This window comes from Sylvia atricapilla, chromosome 3 (assembly GCF_009819655.1).
Source record: "Sylvia atricapilla isolate bSylAtr1 chromosome 3, bSylAtr1.pri, whole genome shotgun sequence".
In the NCBI taxonomy this organism is placed as follows: Eukaryota; Metazoa; Chordata; class Aves; order Passeriformes; family Sylviidae; genus Sylvia; species Sylvia atricapilla.
The window spans coordinates 109,325,246-109,346,214 of NC_089142.1; the positions used below are offsets into that span (position 1 = coordinate 109,325,246).

At 47.0% G+C, this 20,969-nt stretch overlaps 1 protein-coding gene across 3 annotated transcripts in view; it reads left to right on the forward strand.

Moving 5' to 3' along the window:
- Positions 1-20,969, forward strand: part of BCL11A (BCL11 transcription factor A) — a 71,906-nt gene that overhangs the window by 2,283 nt on the left and 48,654 nt on the right. For all 3 annotated transcript variants that reach the window (XM_066316578.1, XM_066316577.1, XM_066316576.1), the window contains exon 2: positions 4,098-4,427. In XM_066316578.1, the coding sequence (XP_066172675.1) occupies positions 4,098-4,427 (330 nt within the window). The remainder of the gene's footprint in view (positions 1-4,097; positions 4,428-20,969) is intronic.

Here is a 20,969-nt window from a genome sequence, read left to right on the forward strand (position 1 = left end):
AGCGAAGGAAGCAGCGATGGCTCTTTGCAGGCGGCCGCGGGCAGGGCCGGCCGGGGGCTCTGAATGCCCAAAGTTTGCCCTAAAACCCGGGGGGTATCGGGGCCTCAGCCCCTCCTCCCGCCCCCAGCCGTTTTTCCGCTCTTTTCCCCGCTACTTTTTAGGGAGCCTTTTTTTTAAAAAAAAATTTTTTTTTATTGCCTAGCTAGGGATGGGGTGCAGCATCACTGGATTACAGGGATGGGGGCCCCCTTGGAAATGGGGTACGGGGGCTGCTCTTCTTGGGAAGCCGTGGAAGTGTGGTGCGAGGAACGGGGATCACGGCGGAATGGGAGGAGGGGCTGGCGGCCTCCGACACGGCCCCCGGCGCAGCGGCGGCGGGCGGGATCCCCGCGGCTGCTGCCCGCCGAGAAAGCCGCGGGCCGGCGGCAGTGCCCGCACGTGCGGGGCGGCCGGGACGGGCCCGGGGGTCCCTGCGGCGACAGCCGCCCCCCGGCCGCGGGGAGAGGGGGGTGTGGGTGGGCCGGGGGCTGGGGGGGGAGAGGGAGGCCGGGCCGGGGGAGCGGCGCGCCGGGGATGCGGCGGCGGGGCCAGGGCCGGGGCGGCGGAGGCGGCGGGCGGGCTCCGTGCCCGCTTCGGTCGCTAGGAGGCACAGCGAGATCAAGCAAGCGGGCAGCCCCGCGAACTTGAACCTGGCCGGCTCCTCGGCTGCCTCCCGGCCGGCGGGAGGGGGAGGGCGCCCAGCTCCCTCCCCTCCACCCCCCCACGCCCCCCCCTCCCTCTTCTTCTTTGTTCTTAATTTTGCGCGGAGTTTGCTTGCTCCGGGAGGCAGCGGGGGATGCTCGCCTTCCCCCTCCGCGGGTTTCCCCTCCCTCCCTGCCTGTAACGTGTCGGCGGCTCCCATTGTACCCCCAAGTCTCCCTTTCCTTGCGCCGCACGAGCCGAAGACACAAACTTGGGATTAAACGACCCTTCTATATCCTTCCCACGCTGCGGTGCGGGGAAATGCCCCGGCAGCGCATCCGCATTGCCCCGCGGGCATTTCTCCTCACCGGACTGTGGTACCCCCCTTCCCTCCCCATCACCCCCGGTACCTCCTTCCTCCCGGCACTCCAAAATCCATCCCGCTTTTGCCGGTGGGGTTGTTTTGGTGGTTGGGAAGAAGGGGGGAGTAGGAGGGCGAAGGGGGAAAGCTGAAAAGACATGTTGGTGGAAGGGCAATTTGCATGAAAAATAGAGACGGATGATTAGGGACCCAGGCAGGGAATTTTGATTGCCCCAGAATTAAAAGATTCATCCTGCAAATCGGAGGCAAGACCAGGTGAATTGTATTCTGCTGTTTTCTTTGTAATCCCGGTATTTTATATTATGTTCTAAAAGTAGCAGTAATAATAAAAAACATGTTTGGTTTTTTTTTTTTTTTTTTTTGCTGGCTCTGCCTCCATGAGGAGCCAAATGTTTTGCAGCGAACATAGCGCCAGCCGTATTTCATACATTAGTATATAATTCTTGTTAATTAGCAATAATTTACGTTAAGAGCATAGAAAATGTTGAGGTTACAGGTTTTATATCTGTACATTTGATCGTCTTGTTATTTTCAAGAACTTTGCCTCCTATAAAATTAATTAGGTGAAATGTGGAGGTGTAATCAGCAACCTCTGAATTACCACTTCATTTCCTGGTTTTGATTGTAAATCAGCCTAGTCCGTACAGACTTTTAGCAAAGTCTATTTTTCGTTCCGTGCCACTTTTAACTGTCTGCTGTCGAAGCAGCGGGTTACCTTCCCCTGCTAAATAATAGTGACAGCGTCAGAAAGGAATCAGGCCGCGGGAAAACATTATAATTGACTAATGATTATGCAGAGCTCCTCGATAAGCCAGTTGTAAGGGGAACACGGGTGGTTTTGTGTCTTTTTTTTGCTGCGGAGAGTCGGTGAGCTCAAAGTTAGATCCACAAAATACCTTTGTCTGTGGCATGCAGCGAGCTACCGGTGGAATTAGTCCTGCAATAATTTTACTCCCTCGGTCCGAAGGCGAGGAACGGCTTGGGGAGAAAATGGCCATGCCCGGCAATCCCGCAGAAACCCTCTGCTCCTCTGCCGCCTTCCCGAGGAGCGGGAGATGCACGGTGTGCCTCCTCTCCTGTCGGTCTGCAAGTTTAGAAGAAAGCCCCAGCGATTAAGACATTGTTTTTATTAATACGAATGTAACCTTCATATTCCTGTGGTTGACCTTACATTAAATTAGAAGTAGTACTAGAGGCAAGAAATGATGGACTGGATCCCTGTGTCCTAGTTGGAGCTGAGGTACGGCGAGGTAGTGTGCTCTTTCAATATTATTTTACGCAGCACAACTGGGAGCTACTCCAGATCTTCCTCCTCAATATTCAGCCTAGGTAGGGTTGAAATAAATTTAACCTGAGTTCACTGGATTTTTGCACTTTATCAAAATCAGTTCCAATATTGTGCAGTCAAATTAAAATCTATTTTTTGATTCTCTGTGGCTTTAAGTTCATTAAATGTGAAATTGGCAGCCAGCTAAAGAAGGTCAGGCTGATTAACTGTTTAGGACTTGTATTCTGTCTCTTTTGCGTTACCTGGCAATGTTTTGAGGTGGGTTGTATTTGTAGTACCTTCTCCTCCTACTCGCTGCTGTTAGTGTTCGTGTTGTGTTGCACAGACAGAGGAACACCAACATTGTGCTGGTATTTATTTTTTTTTCCCCTCGTGAAAGGCAGTGGTGATAGAGACTGCACAGAGATTGCCAAGGTATTTCTTTGCAAATCTAACATAAAAAAAAAAAAAAAAAAAAAAAAAAGGCAACAGAAAAGAGAGCCGAGTCTGCCTCGTTAAAGCATTCACTGATGATTCTGTGAGCAGAAATAGCCTCATAATGAAGCTTTTTGGAGCTCATTCAGAAAATTTGTCAACTTTGACAACATTAAGCAAGGTATTTTGAGTTTAAAGAAGGTGCTTCTCACTGTTGCGAGGAAATGTGGTAGTTGCTTGGCCAGGCTGATTTTTAGATGCTGAAGGCCACCAGTGCTAACATGTTCAAGATAATTTAGGCATTCCCTTATTTCAGGATTAAAAAATGCAAAATGACTGATTGCCTTATTTCCTTAGAGTGCTAAAAAATTTCCCGTCCAGCTAATATCTCTGAATAGACTTGGTGATGAAAAATTTGCTGTTTATTTGGATTCTGAGGAGTAGCTCAAAAGTGAGAGGTGCCTCCCCCTGCCCCACAGGCATTTCTGCTGCACTTGCTTTTTATCATTTTGTTTTTCTGCCTTATTTATTTATTTATTTATTTGCCTCATACTCTCCCCCTTCCCTTCCCCTCCCCGTGTATAACTACTGCCTTTAGGGTTTTTTTTTTTAAATTGGAAGCCACAAACTGGCCGATGGTGGGGACAGTGACACAAATCCATGCGTTTACGTCTGCACGTGCATTCTGAGGGCTGGATGTGCTCTGGGTGTGTGTGCCCATGCAGGCTGGCTCTCCTCTCCTCTTTTACACACATGCACATGTTACCTGCACGGCCTGTACAGGGAATGCACAGTGTCTGTGTGTGTTGAAACACCTTCTATCTACACTGTATTTCTGGATTTTAGAAAGTGGGTCTGGCTGCTGGAAGATACACACCCATGTGTGCGAGAGTGTGTGTGCTGTGGATTTAGCCTTGAATTCATGTACATAAATAATACATTCAGCAATAAAACACCATATTCCCTTCTTGTCGTAGTACCACAAGAGTTTCACAGTGTATTCTTTCAGCCTGTCCATTTAATTTTAGCACCGAATCGTTCAAGGAGTCAGAAATGTGCCCTCGTGTAGGAACACAGAGACAGTTGTGGTGCTCGCCCTCTGAGTTCTGCATGCTACAGCTGCTCCTGCAAAATCTCTTCCCTGTAACTGATGAATCCTGTCTCCTGTGCCGTGCTGACAGCCGTGTTGCATGGGTTTGGTTGGGGGGAGCAGGCGGACTCCAGAACGGGGTGTAATATTTATGCAGAAGGGGCTCGGCGTGTTCCTCCCCCCACGCCTGGTGCCTTTCCCCGAGAGCTCTAACCATTCTCCTTTTGTTTCTCAAACTGCAGCCGAACCTCTTGAAGCCATTCTCACTGATGACGAACCTGAACATGGCACATTGGGAGCTCCGGAAGGGGACCACGACCTCCTCACTTGTGGCCAGTGTCAGATGAACTTTCCGTTGGGGGACATTCTTATTTTTATTGAGCACAAACGGAAACAATGCAATGGCAGTCTCTGCCTAGAGAAGGCTGTGGATAAGCCACCTTCACCCTCACCAAGTGAGCTGAAAAAAGCATCCAATCCTGTGGAGGTTGGCATCCAGGTTACGCCAGAGGATGACGATTGTTTATCAACGTCATCTAGAGGAATTTGCCCTAAACAGGAACATATAGCAGGTAAATTAAAGCAAGGAGAAGTGTGTGTGAGTTTATTTCTGTTTCAGTCGCAACGTAGCATGTTGGCAGTTGTGCACTGCCGTGTCTGTGTGTTCTGCTTGCTGTGACGGCCGGGGTGTCCATGCCCTCCCTGCCTCGGGTTAGCGGTGTTTCCTGGTGCCTGTGCAGCAGCAGGAGCAACAGGCATGTGCCGTGCCAGCCGGTGTTTCTGGCTGTATTGTTTAAAGCCACTCTCGTGATTTGCCTGCATTGTAGTCACCATCTCCTGGTGTCTCGCCTGCCGGAGTGCTGTGGGAGGAGGGTTCCAAGGCTGCCGCGAGAGAAAGCAAGGAGCTTTTGAGTCTTTGGCAAAGTCAGGAGTGAAAGAGTTAACCGAGCATCCGCTAGCCTTGGTTCCATATTGGCTGTCAGCGTATGGACTGTAATTAAACACAGCCCCATGGCAAAGTGACACCACCGACCTTGACTTTAAGATGCCATTTTCGACTGGCCAGGCCAGAGTAGAGAGGGCAGTTGCTGAAGCGCACAGACATGCTTATTCGAAAAGTTTAAGGGCATGTTGGAAATTTCAAAAGGTTGGTTTGACAGGAAAGGCTGCTCTCTGCAGCCTGCCTCCTCAGCCAAATGATAAATGCTTCGCTGTGCTCTCTCTTGTCTCTGATGTGGTTTTGACAGATGTATCTTGATTTTGTTTGCGGTTTACACAACCACATGTCAGCCGTACAAATGTCCAAGGCAGAGTTCTGTTTTGTGCAACAAACAATATGAAATGTAATTTAAAAAAAGAAAAAAGGGTAAATAATTCCATTTCGTAGCATTTTTTTAAAATCAGAAAGTCATTGGCCATGCAGATATTCTCACAAAGGAAGTTAAAAAAATAAAAGCGTACCATGCAAAAGAAAATCCCAGAGCCCTGGGAGTGTAACGAGGTTCAATCTGCTTTTAAAGCCTTATTAGTAAACAAAAGTACTGCCCATTTGCAACAAGCATTTCAGTTCACTTCAAACCACGCCATACTGCCAGTTGAAAAAGGCGACACTGCAGCCTATCAACCCCAACAGATGCCTGAGCCAGTTTCAAACTCCCCCTCCAGTGATGTTGGGGATGTGGCGCTGCTGGTACCTCTCTTTGGGGAGCCTACAGGACCGCTCGGGGTTGTCAGAGACACGTGATGTGCAGGAGCTCGTCTTGGGCTTGCTTTGGCCACAAAGTTAAACCATAATAAGGGCAGCAGGCGCTGGGAGGTTCAGCGGGACCTACCCACAGCTTTCCCTGGCCTCCAAGCCGGCCGCTAAACTGTGCTGGAGAGCTGCAGTTTTGGAGGTTTTGTGGTGGCAGCAGATCAGTATCGGTGCATGGGTGTCTGCCTGCGCACGTGTCTGTGCAGAGCCATGTGCGTGCACACGCAGACATCATGTGAACAAGTATGTGCTGTTTCTGCAGAGTAATCGGTCTTTCCTTGAAACGCAAATATCTCTACATTTCAGAGGAAACACGGGCTCAGCTACTGCTAAGCTACATTTTGAATGAGACTTAAACCCCCCCAAGTAATTCCCCATATTGCACTTCCCAGACATGGATGTTGAAGGTGAGGTTTCTTTCTCAGAGTGATAGAGGGCAGTGCCCATTTCCATGTGCTGTGTGTGATCTGACGGAAAGCAAGCAGGAGTGTAGGGCATGATTAATGAAGCAGGAGCCTGGCGGAAGGGATTTGTAGTCTTCCAAGCTCTGGAGCCATACTAAATCACCAAATATGGAGGAGCTGCGGTATGATGTAACACTGTATTTACGTACTGGCTGCTCCGCTCAAGAGACAAAACACAGTATCTGTCAAGCAAGAACTAAACATGCTGTCGTCCCCGTGGTCCCAGATAGGTCCCTGGGCTGGAGAGATGGCCATGCCGAGGAGTTCTGCACGAGGGGAGCCTCGTCTGCTGAGGGTTTTTGCTCTGGCACTCATTTGGGGCAGGAGGCTCAGCGAGCCAAGTCTTGCTGTCGTGTGGCGCAGGTGACGCGAAGCGAGGAGGATTTGGGCTCGTGCGCCGTCATAGGGTCGTTAACTCAGAAAGGTTTTCACAGACTGTAAATGCTTCGCTGAGCGGAGGCGTTGGCCGAGGACAGAGGCACAGTGGCAGGCCCTGATCCTGCTCGCTTGTACGCATAGGTGGGCTCGACTGGGAGCAGGCTTGGTGCCGTGCACGAGGGTCCACAGAGCAAGCTCTGAGTGTGTCCTGAGTAGAGATGTAGTTGTGATTTTCAGGACTCTGTTGCCCCAGGGTTTCTGCCTGTGGTACCCAGCCGTGCCTATATGGATGGGAGGTCCAAGAATGCAGGTTCTCTGCTCCTCCCTAGCTGGGCTGTAGCCGAGCATCACTGGTGTCTCTTGGTTCTTCCTGTTGGTTGGAAATGCAGCCTGGCTTTGGGAAAGGGAGGAGGTGCACCAGGAGTTATGGGGTCTTGCACTGTTCCTCCCCTTTGTGTTTTCATCTCCCTTTTCTGTTGGAAGAGTTCAGCTCCCTCGTGTCACAAAGAAGTGTGGTGATAGTTGGAGTGACCCGTTACTGGTAGCCTGTAGTTTGAGGAGTCTGGCAGTAAAATTTCCAGTGAAGGTCTTGGAGCCTGAACTGTGAAATTCAGGCTTCAGGAAGGCCCCTGCAAAGAACCTCAAACTATTCCAATTCAGCTATTTATATCTGATTTCTGTGCAAAAATGCAAGATTGGAGTGTGTAATTAAGGGAGAAAAAAAAAAAGATAGAGGCTGCCTTTGGAAAAATACACAGAAGTTGGGGAAGTGATTCTTTCTGCTAAGAGACCAAAAAATTCATATTTTGTAGCAATATAAAAATGTTCTAAATTAATTGTGAGGCCGGAAGAGGTGTTCCAGGTTAGCCCTGGATACAGAGGTGCTGTGGGGGAGCTTCGGGTGCAGTTTTTTCCCTGCCTGCAGTTTTGTAGTCAGTAAGTTCGGGTGTTACAGCAAAAGAGAATCTTAAGTAATAGTTAAAGATCTACAGACAAGGAAGGAAGCATTGACTCATTCAAATGCAGGGAGAAATTATGTCTGTTTTAACTGTCCTTAAGCTGCTCTTTATCTTGACGTTTTCCAGAGACAGGGATGAGGAACAGGAGCTTATATGTTTGTGTGCAACCTGTGCAGCAGATCCATATAGGTGCAGGCATGTGTCCATACCTGCTCTTCCATGTGGGTGTCTGCCTGTGCGCAGCTCTGCCTTGCTGTAAAATTTTGAGTGATGCTGATCCAGCACTAGAGCTGAAATGCCATAAATTTAGCTGAAAATTAATAGGATATGTTGTGTGGGTCCAACGAGGCAGCTTTCATCAATATGTATGTCAAAGGCTCACCACCAGATACCGGCAGCCCGTGATTTGCAGTGAGGGCGACGGCAGGGCTTTAGTTATCCGCTCTCGTATTTTACAATAGGGGGAAATATTAACTGAAGTATCTGGAGATCAGTGAATGTAAAATCGCTGTTCACTTATTGAAAAGGCTGAGGAAATATTTATCGCCTGCCTGTGTCAGGTTTTGGTGGTTTGTTTGTTGCGTGTATAAATCGTAGGGAATTAATGAAAGGTTGGGGTTTGGGTGAAGAAGGATCTGAAGTGTTACTTGGATGCAGTTGGGGGAACACTTAGGAGGGCTACTGCCAGTTCCACTGTATAATGCCAAGTGTGGATCCGCGGATGCTCTATTTACTGTACAAAGAGGGGAGGAGGAGGGGAGGTCATTTTTACTCATCCTATATTCTCAAGCTGCTTGTGACATTCAAATAAAGCACGTGGGAAAATAATGTAAGAAATCCTTCCGTCTGCTGCAGTTGGGGGAAGGTGAACGTCATTTGGTACTAAATTCCAGACCGAGTATATTTGATTATTACAGTTCTCGGGAGGTAATGTCTTTAAACAGAAAATTTCTTGGGCTGTTACTAGTAGTTGCCATTATAATTCTGTAGGTTGTGATTGTCAATTCCTTGTTTCGTTTTGTTCTGGAGACAGAAAAATACTGCTGTCTGCACTGAATAGTTAGTATTGCATCTGGACAATATGATGAAAGCTTAAAGATAGAGGAAGAAATGATATGGGAAGATTTTGAAGTCAAATTCTGTCTGCTTTTCCCATACAAAGAACCAGAGAGAGCAGGCTGGGTAAAATATTGCAGGCGGGAAAAATAGTGAGGGTGCTACCCAAAGGCTCCCGCTGCCGAGGTTTGGAGCGCTGCGTACAAGCTGTATTTGTAAATAAGACAGAGAAAGGTTGTGAACCGGCAGCTTGGCTGTTTTGTCAAAGTACAATGTCAGAGAAACTCTTTCTAAGACAAATTGTAAATAGAAGTGTCACGATGATTGCATGATTGAGCTCTAGAAGTGTCTTGCAATTGTTGGCATTGTCAGAAGACTTTTGAAAGCTTAATTAAAGGCGGTGGCCTGTGCGGCTGTGAAATTTACTTCTTGGGGGGGGAATGTAAAAAATGTAGGGGATCAAAAAGTTGCTGTAATGCTGCTCGTGCAGGGATACAGAGAAGAGTCAATAGTTTCCCTGCTTTCCCTGTTGCCTTTATAAATAACGTTTTTTGAAGAGGCAAGCACGTGACACCAATATCATCCTTTGTACGAGGTAAAGATTGTGTTAGTTTTCCTATTCCCTGCTGTTCCAGACAGTTAATGTAAAAATGGCTTTTTATTGGAAACACAAATACGAGTTCACTTGAAGCACAGATGCAGAGTAGAAAGTTTTCCTCTGCCTCTGCCTTCCAGGGGGGCATCGCAGTGTTCTGGTGCCCTGAATATTTCTGGTGGGTTTTTTTTGTTTCCTGGCAAATCAGCTCTTCTGAAAGGATGAGAAACATAATTTGTGTTCTTTTTCCTATTGCATGGGACACTGAATTGTGGAGCTGTCCACAAGCAGAAGCATCCCTGCATCCAGAATGCTGGTGGTTCAGTTCAAGAGGCAGCATGGCACAACGTAAAGCTCCATATAGATCTTGAAAGGTGCATGTTGGCATAAGGTGTGGAAAGCTTTGAAAATCACGCGCGCGATAAACGCGAGGCTCTGCGTGGAGAGTCTCAGCAACGAATGCTGGGTGACGGAAACTGAGGCAGAGAGTAAATTAAACACCTTCTAATTAGCCCGGTGGGAGAAGTAAAGTCTTCCCTAAACATGCCCATAATTTGGTAATGCCTCTTTTAAAAGAGGAGAAGGCCTATTAGCATCACCCCGTTTTGTATATGCAACCCTCAGCCCACGAGCTCTTTCTTGTTTCATTCAAATAATAAAGACGATTAAAGAGGCTTGTGAGGCACCGTCAGGCAAGGAGAGCAGAGCCTCCAGTTGTTTGCCTGCACCCATCCTCATTACGGAATTTTTTTCGGACAAAATGACAAAATTCCCTTCAAGCCTCGATCTGTTTTTATATCCACTAGTACCAGCTTTGCACAATAAAAGGCATTTAGCATCAAGCTGGACATAGCCTGGCATAGTGCCACTTGTGTTTTGTTGTGTTGGCTTTTTTTTATTTTGTTTTTTTTTTTAGCTAATCGCTGAGGATCTCTTCTTACCTTTCTACTTGTTGTGATTTTGTTCGGGTCATGATGCTGCCAGCGATGTCACGAGTCCAAGGAAGTTGTCTTCTCCCAGTGGCAGGCATTTGAACACAGCTTCCGTCTGGGAACGCTTGGTTTTATGTGTCAGCTACTGGGGTACTGCACAAGTCCATAAAGCACGTAAAGTTCATCTATACATTAGGACATACACACATATATCTGTGTGTGTGCATATATATAAATATATATATGTGTGTGTTCATACTGGTAGCATGGCCCTAAAATTAACCATTGGGTGGATTTTTGTTTTTCCCTTGGGCTAATGAACAAAATTTTGTCTCGCTGTGTACATGGGCAGTAGCTTCAGCCTGACTCCTGGTGACATTGGGTAAAGCAGGTTTGGGCCCATGTAGGTAGACACCAGTCCTTGGATTGCTGTGATTTATGGCAGACTTTTAAGAATAACGGGCATATTAATGGACCCAAAAAACACCCAAGCAGTTGGGATGATCTGATAATGAATTTCCGTGAAATGCAGTTCACTCTGGAGGGCCCCCATTTGGGTGTGCTTTGCTCTGCCAGATGTGGATCAAACTCTTGCAGGAACTGGACCAGGGCTGTGGACCCCTATGGATGAGCAGACCAAGTGCTCACATTATTCAGACCTTCCTGTGTTAATGCCAAACGCATTTTAAAGCCCATAAACAGCCTCCCCTTCTCTCTAATCAGGTTTAGTATGCAACGCATCCCGCACGGGGTTCAGCCGGTTTGTTTTCCAACCTTTATTGGCCAGCTGCACTTGCTGTGCATCTTAAAAATATTTTTCTGAGGCTTTTTTTCCTCTTCTATCACCAAGGCTGGTAACTTGGTGGCTCATTCTTCATTCGGAGGTGGCATTGCCTGGGGTTGGCAAGGGAAAGGTTTGCGGTGTGGGGTGTGGTGAGGTCAGCCCCAATCCCAGCAGGGAATTTGTGTTCTTCATTTGCCTTTACAATCGGAGCACAGCTACTGTACCTTGGAGCAGCTCTCAGGTGTGAGCTCAGATGGGTGCATGTAAATGTCCTGTCAGATGCAACACACAGGAATATTAATGTTTCCTCAGCACCACGCTATAATAAAGCTGTACACAGCCAGCTTAATATGCAGCTGGGCTGGGGAATTGTATAAAACTTCGATAGCCCAGTGTGAATGACAGCGGTGGAAAAAAATATTCAATATGCCACAGTTTGCATTCTTGTTTGCCTTTGATCTAAAGCAAAACGAAAACATCCTCTTCTTTCCCTCCTCGTTCTGAATAGGTGTCCTTCCTCTGCAAAATTGAATAGTAAGTAATAAAAAAAGACAAAGTACGGGGTACGGTGCAGAATTATTTGAAGCACATTAACTTCAGCCTGCTGGGGGATGTAATTTTTTCAAGTATTAGCAAACATGTATTTTTTATACTTGATTTCTTGATTGGGATTGTTGGCATTGCTTTTCATTCTTTTTTTAGCATTTGGGTCTGGTTGGAAAAAGGAAAACAGAGCCACCACAAACAGGGTCTGGAGCCCCTTTTGCCCCCTGGCTTGGGCATGGCCCAGGCTGTACATCCTCCTCGCAGAGGTTTCATTTGCATCTCCTTGTGTGTTCGAATCTTCAGCTCCATCCAAAGGTGTCTGCATTTCAGTGTGGTTGTGTTCGAGGATTTTTAATAATGTGCTCATTTAACTGAATCAACAGCTGTCAGGAGCCATTCTAGTAAATCCACAAAATGCACAAAGAAAAATACATACGTTCCCTGAAACAAAACACTTGAAACAAATTGGCTGCCAAAAAAAGCTGCTGAATTCTGGGTTTGCAGACAGTGCAGCAAAGTGTTTCTTCTCTCTGCTTTCCCCGGAGACCTCTCCCCGCTTGCCTGCTGCAATTCTACTGGAACTTTTTACCTGAACAGGTTGCTGTTAAAAAAAAAATCCCATCACTTCCCCATCTGGTGGGTACAGAGCTCAGCTACCGCTCGGATTTTTGCGTTTTACACTAAATGGCTGAGACACCAAGAGTGGGGCAAGAGGAAAACTCAAATAACTGCGTTGCCGGCAAGGCAAGGGAGGCTCAGTGTCTGTGGGAAATAGCTGTCAGGAGAAGCAGTGCTTCCTCTCTGCCCTTCCAGGTAGGCGTTGGCAGGGTGCTTCAGAGGGTGCAGGATTCCCACTGGAGTGGGTGTGCTGGTGGAGGGAGATGTGGGGAGCTTTGGTCAGTCAGAACCAAGGACTTTCTGCTTCCACCCTCCCCTGTTTTGCCTGAACGCTTAACAATTACACCTACAATTTGATCTTAGCTGCAGATAGAAAAACCTCTGCCTAAATAAACAATGGAATTACTGCTGAACAACCAAGGCTCAAAGAAGAGCCCTGCCTTTAGTGGTGTTATTATTGTTGTTGTGGATAATAATATTATTATTACTATTGTTATTATTACTGCTATTACTACAGCTATTACCTTTTTGAAATTATGCATCACAGTTCCTCATTCCTTTAGGAAGTAAGGAGTTTAATTTTGCATTAATTGCTTGCTTAATTGATTTATCAGGTAGGGAAATATAAAATGCAAAAATAAAAATGTGCTGTGTTGCGTCCCCCCCTCCCCAACATTCACAACAATTGATTTGTCACCCAGCATAACTTTGCTTCAGCATCACAGCTGGGTTTTTTTTTCAGACATTAAATGGATCATCTGGGTTTTGTTGCATTTTACTGAGTTTATTCTTTGTGGAGTAAGAGAATAGATCAGCAAAACTGTCATTCTTCAGCCAGGGCATCGCAAATGTGCGGAGCATTTACTGTGTGAGGGTGGCCAGGGGGTTTTCCCCGTGTTTCTCTCTCACCAATGCTGATTTTCATGTTTAGGGAAGAGTTGTTGTGCAATGAGAAACAGTAGTCCGGGAGCCTTTTTCTCTTTGAGGAGCTAGAACACAGTGGGATGCATTTGGAAAAAGAGATAGAGGCTGTATTATTTTGTAATAAACTATAAACTGTCCTATGTTAAATTTGTGTTACGTTAGAAAAAATCAATAAGGAAAAATTAAATTCTGATAAAGATACTCTTGGATCTTAGAAAATAACTGCTGTCCTTTTAACTAAAACATTTGAGGAGCTTCAAAGAGTATGTATTTCTTCTGATCTTAGAGCTGTGTGACTGGTAGCAGGGAAAAAAAAATCTTATTCTACATACAAGTGGATTGCTTAACAAGTCAGCACAGACACATACTTGTTTGTACCATAGAGATAAAAATTCCTGTATAAAAATAATTCAGTTGCTGACAGCAGGCATTGTGCTGGGGCTGCCTCTTTTGTGTTGGCCGGGGGTCAGGGACCACGGCTCCCACTTTCTGCGGTGGGGGGAGGCTGTCACGATCGCTTGCTGGAGCCTGGAAATAAGTTAATTGCTTTATTTTAGGGAATGCTCAGAGCCCAATAGTGTGGTTTTTATGTTTCTGGAAATAGAGAAAGAAGTGGGGGGGAAGAAAATCTCCTGATACGGGGGACATGACTTGAAGGCGGTTTGGGAGACGTGGCCTTCCAGCAGCTCGGCGGCCGGCAGTAGTTTGCAAACTTTTGTTTTGACTCTAATTCTGATCTGTGCTGTCACATCCCCTACTGCCTTCCCTAGACTCTTGTTGTGTGAAGTACTGTTGGTGTTGGGGGGAATTGTTTAAAATCAGACACTGGTGGCCAATCCAGGTGTTTGCTGTTGCGGTTGTTGCAAGGCACCGGGTCCTATTGTGCCCACGAGATGTTAAAAAAGCGGGGCATTAGTACAGCTCCAGGCATCATCTGTTTTGCTCTGCAGGGGTGCAGGTAGGATGAGCCATGAGATTGGAGGAGGCTGATGAAATGGGAATAGGAATTACTTTAACATTCATCTATCCTCCCAAATCGGGGTGCCAGCGAGGCAGACAGCGCTTTCCCCCCAACCTCTTGCTGGGATCGCTGGCAGAAGTGTCTCCCCTGCTCTGCACCCTCTGGGATGGCTGGATCGGGCCCCAGCGGGGCTGGCCGAGAGCGGAGGGAAGTTTGGGAGCAGGCGGCGGTGCCGAGCGGTGCCCCCGCAAACTCGGCTGGCTCCTGCGGCCGCAGCTCCGCTCTCGGGAGCACAGCGACTTTCTCCAGTGGCACGCTCCGGTGCCGAGATCTTTTCATCCCTCCCTTTTTAAATGCGGCGAGTCCCGAAAATTAATGCTGCTGCACTTTGATGAAAATAATGTTTTTATAATACGTTTGCTGTTTACATGGAAGATGTGACTTGAGGGGAAAAAGGCTTTTTTGGAGGGTGGTGGAAATCTTGTTAATCTGCTCTCGGAGAGCGGCACACAATACTGCCTATGAGCAAGTCTGTGCTGCTTTTGATAAATTACCATGTTTAGAGATAGGTTTGGCTCTTAAGGGCTTAGTTTTCTGAACAAAGTCCATAACAATGTTTTCTGCCTCTGTTTGTCTCCAGCCCCTTTGGCTTGACTCGGAGCCCTGTGTTTAGTTGAAGCTCCGTCTGGAAGATATAACAATTTTGCATTAAAAAAATAAGGAAATCACAGGAAGAAAAACCCTTTTGCTTTTTGGATGAATCTTACTGATAATTTGCTAAAGCTCATTTGAATTTTAAGCACTTCTTTAATCTTCAAAGGCTAAATTGCTTTATGAATATGCATGGTGTGGGCAGACTTTAGTTCATTACCTAGTTGTAAATTCTAATGACCATTAGGTCCTTGCAGTAATTGCGAATTGTTTTGCATTTTTGATTGGCCTATTAACATGTGCATTCGGCACACATCAGGCCAGCCTGTCAGGCTGCTGAAGGAGAAAAAAAAGGTGAAAATTGTTTTATAGCACCAAGATTCTTAGATTTTCAATCTTGGAAAATTGATGATGTAAAAAAATTAAAGCGGTGTTTTTTCTTCTCAAGATTGAAAGTTCACCAAGAGATTTGACATATTTAATTTACATGATGACTTTGCACTCCTTCATTAATGCAATTTGCATATGAAGCTGTTGTTAATCACTTTTGATCATGTTTTGTGTATTAGCTGCCTCAGTGGCTCTTCTCCCTCAGATGCTCCAGTAGAAAGCAGCAAAATGATGCATCTTCTTGCCAAGTTTCCTTTAGTGAATTGAGGAATTAGGAGTCTAACCTTGAGTAATTAAATATGTTCTATCAGTTCTCTTTTAATGTTAAGTACACTTGGTTGGAAGTGTAGAAGGAAATTGTTCCCATTTGGGGGAGACATTCCTTTAAAAAATAATTCTACATGTGTAGATAGAAAAGAATTATTTTCTTTGCTCTGGAGGTGCCAGGGCCAGAGTGAGAGGTGACAGCAGGGCAGGATGTGGCGGTGCCTGGACCCTTCTCTGCATGACCAGTGTTGAAAGCAGGTGCCCCAGGCCCCATCCTGTGCTGCCCCTGGGTGCAGAGCTGCTGCTGGCGTTGGGGTGGTGGCCCTGCCTTAGGGGGACGCTGCACAAAGGGCAGTGAGTGCCCTGTTTGTAGGAACAAGCCGTGCTGGTGGCGCTGCTCCTCTTCCACTCCAGTCTCTCAGTTGCCTCATGGCAAGGAAGGGTCTTTTTCTCCTGCCTGTCCGGGCAAAGGCGTTCATCACCCAGCCCTGGGAGGGGAAACTGGGAGCAGCCTGCCTGGAAGCCTGCCCAGCTCTCTTAACCTGCCCGGGCATCCGCACCTGGCCAGTGCTGGAGGCTGCCTGCCACCCCTCCTGCCTGCCTGGGCCTTGGACTGGTTGCTGTCCCTGTCCCTCACGCTGGCAGCACCACAATTCCTGGCTGTGGGATCAGGCCCTTGCCCGTTGCTTCATCCCGTCGGTTGTCCAGCCTTGGTAATTGATGCTCAGCTTTGGTTGGAGAGTTTTATCACTGGGTGAGAGGATGAATCGGAGGGGTGAAACGGATACCCTGATTAAAGGAGCTCCTTAATGAAGGAAAATAAACGGAGAGGGAAAAGGACTGTTCTGGAAGGAACAGAAGTATAATTTTAACCTTGGAGGAGACCCGCTGCTGCCCTTCCATGACTTCCACCCATACCACGCTAAAAGCGTGGTGCAGTTCAAAGTTGTTAATATTCAGCTGGGAAACAGTATCCAGAACACAAATAAATTATTAAGTGCATGAACTTTTTCAGCAGTAAGATGAACTGATGGGGTCCATCTGCGAGATCCAGGGGCTTTTTATTTGTGTGTGTCGAACGATTCTGCCCTCTCCGACTTCATAGCCTTTGGTCCCTGGCCAAGTGCATGCATAATTGATTCCACACGCGCTATCATTTTCTTGATGTAATTGCTTTAGTAAGATATGTTGAAATCTAATGGATAATTTACTATATGAAAATGGCAAAAAAGTAAACGTTCGTATTTTGCACTGGGCGCGGAGAGGAGAGTGTCCAGGTGACCTGTGTGGTGAGGGGAAACCCACATGGACCATCTCCCACGAGCAAAGATGGAGGTAAATCACTGGAGAAGTTCAGAGCAAATGCTGGAGTTAATTGGAGTTTTACAATACAGGTGAAAGCAAAACAATGGCATTGTTTGGAAACTTTTTTTTTTTTCTGGAGTGATGACTTTACTTGCTTTTCTAATTGCTAGAATGTGAACTGAGAAAAAAGTTCTCTGCAGAAGGCAAGAGGGGGAGTATTTTTAGAAATCAGTGTGTCCTGGACTTGCTGCCCTGTGCTACAGAAGGTCGTGACACTGGTGCCTTGCCTGGTAAAAAGATCTTCTCTTCTGGCTGCTTAAATAATGCACCAAATTAAAATCAATGCATCAGGTTGGGCTGGATGTATTTTTAGAGATTTCAGAAGTGTATAAATATAAAATCCACCTATAATTCTATCCCCATCCAAAGGAAAATATTCCACTTGAAAATTTGACATCACATTGGTCTTTAAGAAATGATTTGTTAATCTCGTTTCCTTTCCCCCTTTTTTACCCAGTCCTGGAATATTTTGTATTCCTTTCCGTAATTTTTTAAAATAGACTTTTGAGGTGGTGTAGACACAAAAACATTTTCTCATTTGCTTTCCCCCCCCTGCCATGATGTTTTCAATGTACTGAAAGAGGAAAAAAATATCCAAGGCAAACCCACATAACTGTAGCAAAACTGTTTCTGAGCAAGTCATAATAATGAACAACACATGATCTGAAATGTGATCAGCAAACATATTCTTATGCCAAGGAATTTTTGCCATTCACATACCAAGGTTCTGTAAATCAGTAAACCGCGGCAGAGGAGCCCCCAGCACGGCAAGGGGAGGAGCAGGAGCAGGATGGGCTGCCCAGCAGAACGGGCTTTTCACAGAGCACAGGATGGGAGCAAGCTTTCTCTCTTTCACCTTCCTCATCTCCCTCTTCATCCCCACACCAGCCTTTAAAGAGGGAAAGTGCAGCCTGAGCTATCCTCAAAAGTAAAAGGCAAATTAGTAGCAAAGGAATGAAATTTCCTAACAACGTGTTTTATGGGATTTTTTTTTTTTTTTTTTTGCCTTCCACTACCTCCCCATCTTACACAGAACCAAAATGTAAATTACTTTCTGGTCCTAATTGGATTTAATTATTTCTTTAGGAGAGGATGGGTGGGAGGGGGTGGGAATGGCACACAGCTGTCCTAACAAAACAAAGGAGCCAGAAAAGCCTCACTTTCCCCCATGTTGACTAATAAACAGTGCAGAGGATCTTAGTGCTGGCAAGCAAATGGAGCGCTCTGTAGACCTGGAGAAAAGGGGTAAGCGCTGTTGGCAGCCAGGAGCATTAGGAAAAGGCCAGGCTAGCTGTTAGGAAGTGCCTTTAAATGGCGATTAGTGGTTGCTATTAATTTCTGTAACGTCCCTGTGTTTTAGAGCACCCAGCATTGCCCTTCCCTTTGCCTAAACCATGAGATGCCTCAGCCCCGTGGTGAGACCCACGCTCAGTGCTGGGCTGTGAATCCCTCCAGCGCCGCTCACCTGGGAAGCACCAGCTCCCTGTGGCAGTGCTGGGAGGGACTGGGAGTGTATTAGGGTGCCCTGCACTTGGTGGGCTGTTCTCTGTGCCCCCCAGCTGGGGTCTGGGGCACTTGGTTGCCAGCAGTGGGCTCCAGGCGAGCTGATGCTGCTCTGTGGGTCGGTGGCACATCGCGCCCGTGGATCTCCAAGAGCTTTACAAGCTTTAATGAATGTGACCACTAACGTGATTTATAGTGCGATTCATTATTGGTATTGGAGGGACTGTATTCTTATTTTGTCATTTGCTGTTAAAATTAATACACTCCATGCTGGCTATAAAAGTGTATTTGCATTTAATTGCAAGTCAGAATGAATTAGTGGATATGATTTAAACCTGAACTCGCTCCTTAAGAAGAAATCTTCAGTGGGGAAGGAAAAAATCAAGCTCTGTGCTGGATTTCTTTGGTGGACATAGAGATGGAGACAGGAACTGGGGAGAGGAGGGGGCAGGCGGGGGCTTGGCTCTTTTTTTTTTTTAATTCTTGAGGCGGCTTTCAGCAAAAAATGCCTTTGCCAGGAGGGGCTTAGGCAAAGTGGTCAAGCACATCTGCTCCTGGGAAGGTAAGGAAGAAAAGAGGTTACTAGTAATAGGGCAGCAGCACAAAGGGAAAATTGTACACTGGAAGCATTAGTCTCCTCGGCGGTGGTGTGGCCAGACTGGTTTAGCAGACAGGATGATAGATTGCTTTGTCAAGGGTCCCAGGGTGTGCCCTGAACTTGAAGCACTTTGTTTATCTTGAATAGAAAGGGAAAAGCACAGACATAATCGATGTCTAGTTTTTTAGGAGGGAGGAAGAGGTAGAGGAGGGAGCGAGGGGGTGGCGGCGGGGGGAGGCCCTGGCTGTGGCTCTCCATTAACAGATGAACTTGGCTCAAGTCCAGAGTTTGATGAGAGAGTGTCACAGCTCCAGAGCCGGCCAGCCTTTTCAATAATTTTTTTTTTTTTTTTTTTAAATACCTGCTGACTGTACATCAAATGCTCCCAGGTCTTTTGGCTAAGGGCAAGAAGGGGGGTGAGGGGGAAAGACACAGCTCCATTTTTTTCCCTCTGAACCAGTTGAGACCAGTCCCTTGGCCACGCACGCAGGTTCTATCATCTTTCCTGGCTCACTGTTGGGAAAAAAAAAAGAGTTGTCGCCGTGCCAGTAACCTGAGGGCCCAGGACAGGAAAAAAAAAAAAAAGGGGGTTGCTCTTCTGAGAGGCAAACTAAACTCAGGTGTGTGGGAGCAGGAGGGTCGTGCTTGTGCCTAGGAGGTTTTAGAGATAGCAGGGGTTAAACTGGGGGGTGAAAAGCATCTGCAAGGCAGTGCCTGCCTGGCTGGAGAGGGCAAAACCTGGGGGCACATGCAGTGCAGGTCCGCAGCTTGTGCACACAACACCTTTTCCTGGTGTGTGCACAAGCTCCCACCCATTCAAATGACTTTATGAGAAACAAAATCAAATCGATCTCCTAGTGCAGACCTGCACTGGGTGTGAAGGTAGCTGCACTTCCAGCCTTTTTGCAGCCCTTAGAACATTGCTGGGCCATGCCCAACGTTGAGGTGCTTAGTGGAGTGGTGAGAATAAAGACAAATTCAGAGATCTTTGCTGGGTTACTGTTGTTTTTACTTAAAGTTCTTTCCTTTTCAAGAGGTGGATGTGGTGGGTGTGTAGTAAATGAGGCTTCAGGGATGCTCTGGGCTGGAGCTTCTCCAGAGTGCCTGGCTGGGGGTGTGGGTGGACCCCGAGTGCCTGTGACTTGGAGACACAGTCTGACAGTGGAGACACAATCTGTGTTCGTGGTGGTTTTGGGTATTTTTATTTTTTTGTTGTTTCCGATTATGCCGTTTCTGACAGTTGTTCAGCTACTTACCAGTCTTGGCAGGCGGCTGAGCCTGTAACATCCTGACATTTTTGCTTTTTAACAGGCCAGTCTCATCGTGCTGGAACAAACAGCAGCTTAACTGTGTTTCACTCTGGCTGATTTGAATAACGTGTACTCTGGTCAAACAAGAAACTCCTCAAAGGAAGAGCTCGACGCCTTGTTTCCCGTCATGCTGATGGACAGTGGATTTCAAAATGCTTAGAAAGGGCATAGCTGGGAAAACACTGGCTCCCCCCACTGCCAAGGGCAGCATTTTTAGAGGTGTGAAGGGTAGATTAGAGTGGGTTGGGTCACCTGCCTGTCCTCTGTCCCTTCAGTGTGTTCCCTGCATCATGCCTTGCTGGAAATTACGAGGTTTGCTTAGCTACTAGAGGCTTTATGTCACGTAGCTTGGAAGGTAGGCACATGTAGGGATGGACTTTGCTAGTTTAAGCTTTGCCTGAGCACCTTGCTCCATGTGGGCATCCAGGTCTGCAAGTCCTAACTTTTGAGGAGGCTGGGAATATCACATGCTGCCATGGTTTGAGAATCCCAGCCTTGTCTCCTCTTGTTCCCCTTCACGTTCTGTGCTAGCAGCTGGTGATGTGCCGTGCGCTGAGCTCTGCTCTGTGGGAGGAAGTACAAGGGCTGGGAAGAGGCTGTGGAATATGACTCCATAAGCTGAGTGCCAGGGCTCTCAGAAATCTCCTTCCTTACACTGGTTCTTCCCTTGCTCCTCATCTTTTGTGTCAGACTGTAGCTGGTTTGATGGCGAGCTTCCTGATAACTTGGTACCCCTGTATTTTGTCCCAGGCGTTTGCCTATGCATGTGTGCAGCTCCCGTGTGTGCAATTCCTGCACAGGACTCCCTGTTACCTGCTGATAGAGGTGTTAACCTCTGCAGCAGCCATTAAGGGAGGACCTGAGTTCCTCAGGGATGTTAATGAACACACTGCCAGGGCGAGAGAGGCGCAGGTGAGGTGGCTCACCCTGGGTAAGGCCCAAGAGCTGCAGCAGAGCAGGAGTGAGAGCACAGCCTCACTGCTCTTCCTCCCTACTGGTGGCTGGCAAAGCTGGGGAGAGAGCAAAGATGTGATTGCATCTCCAAACCAACCTGCTCTTT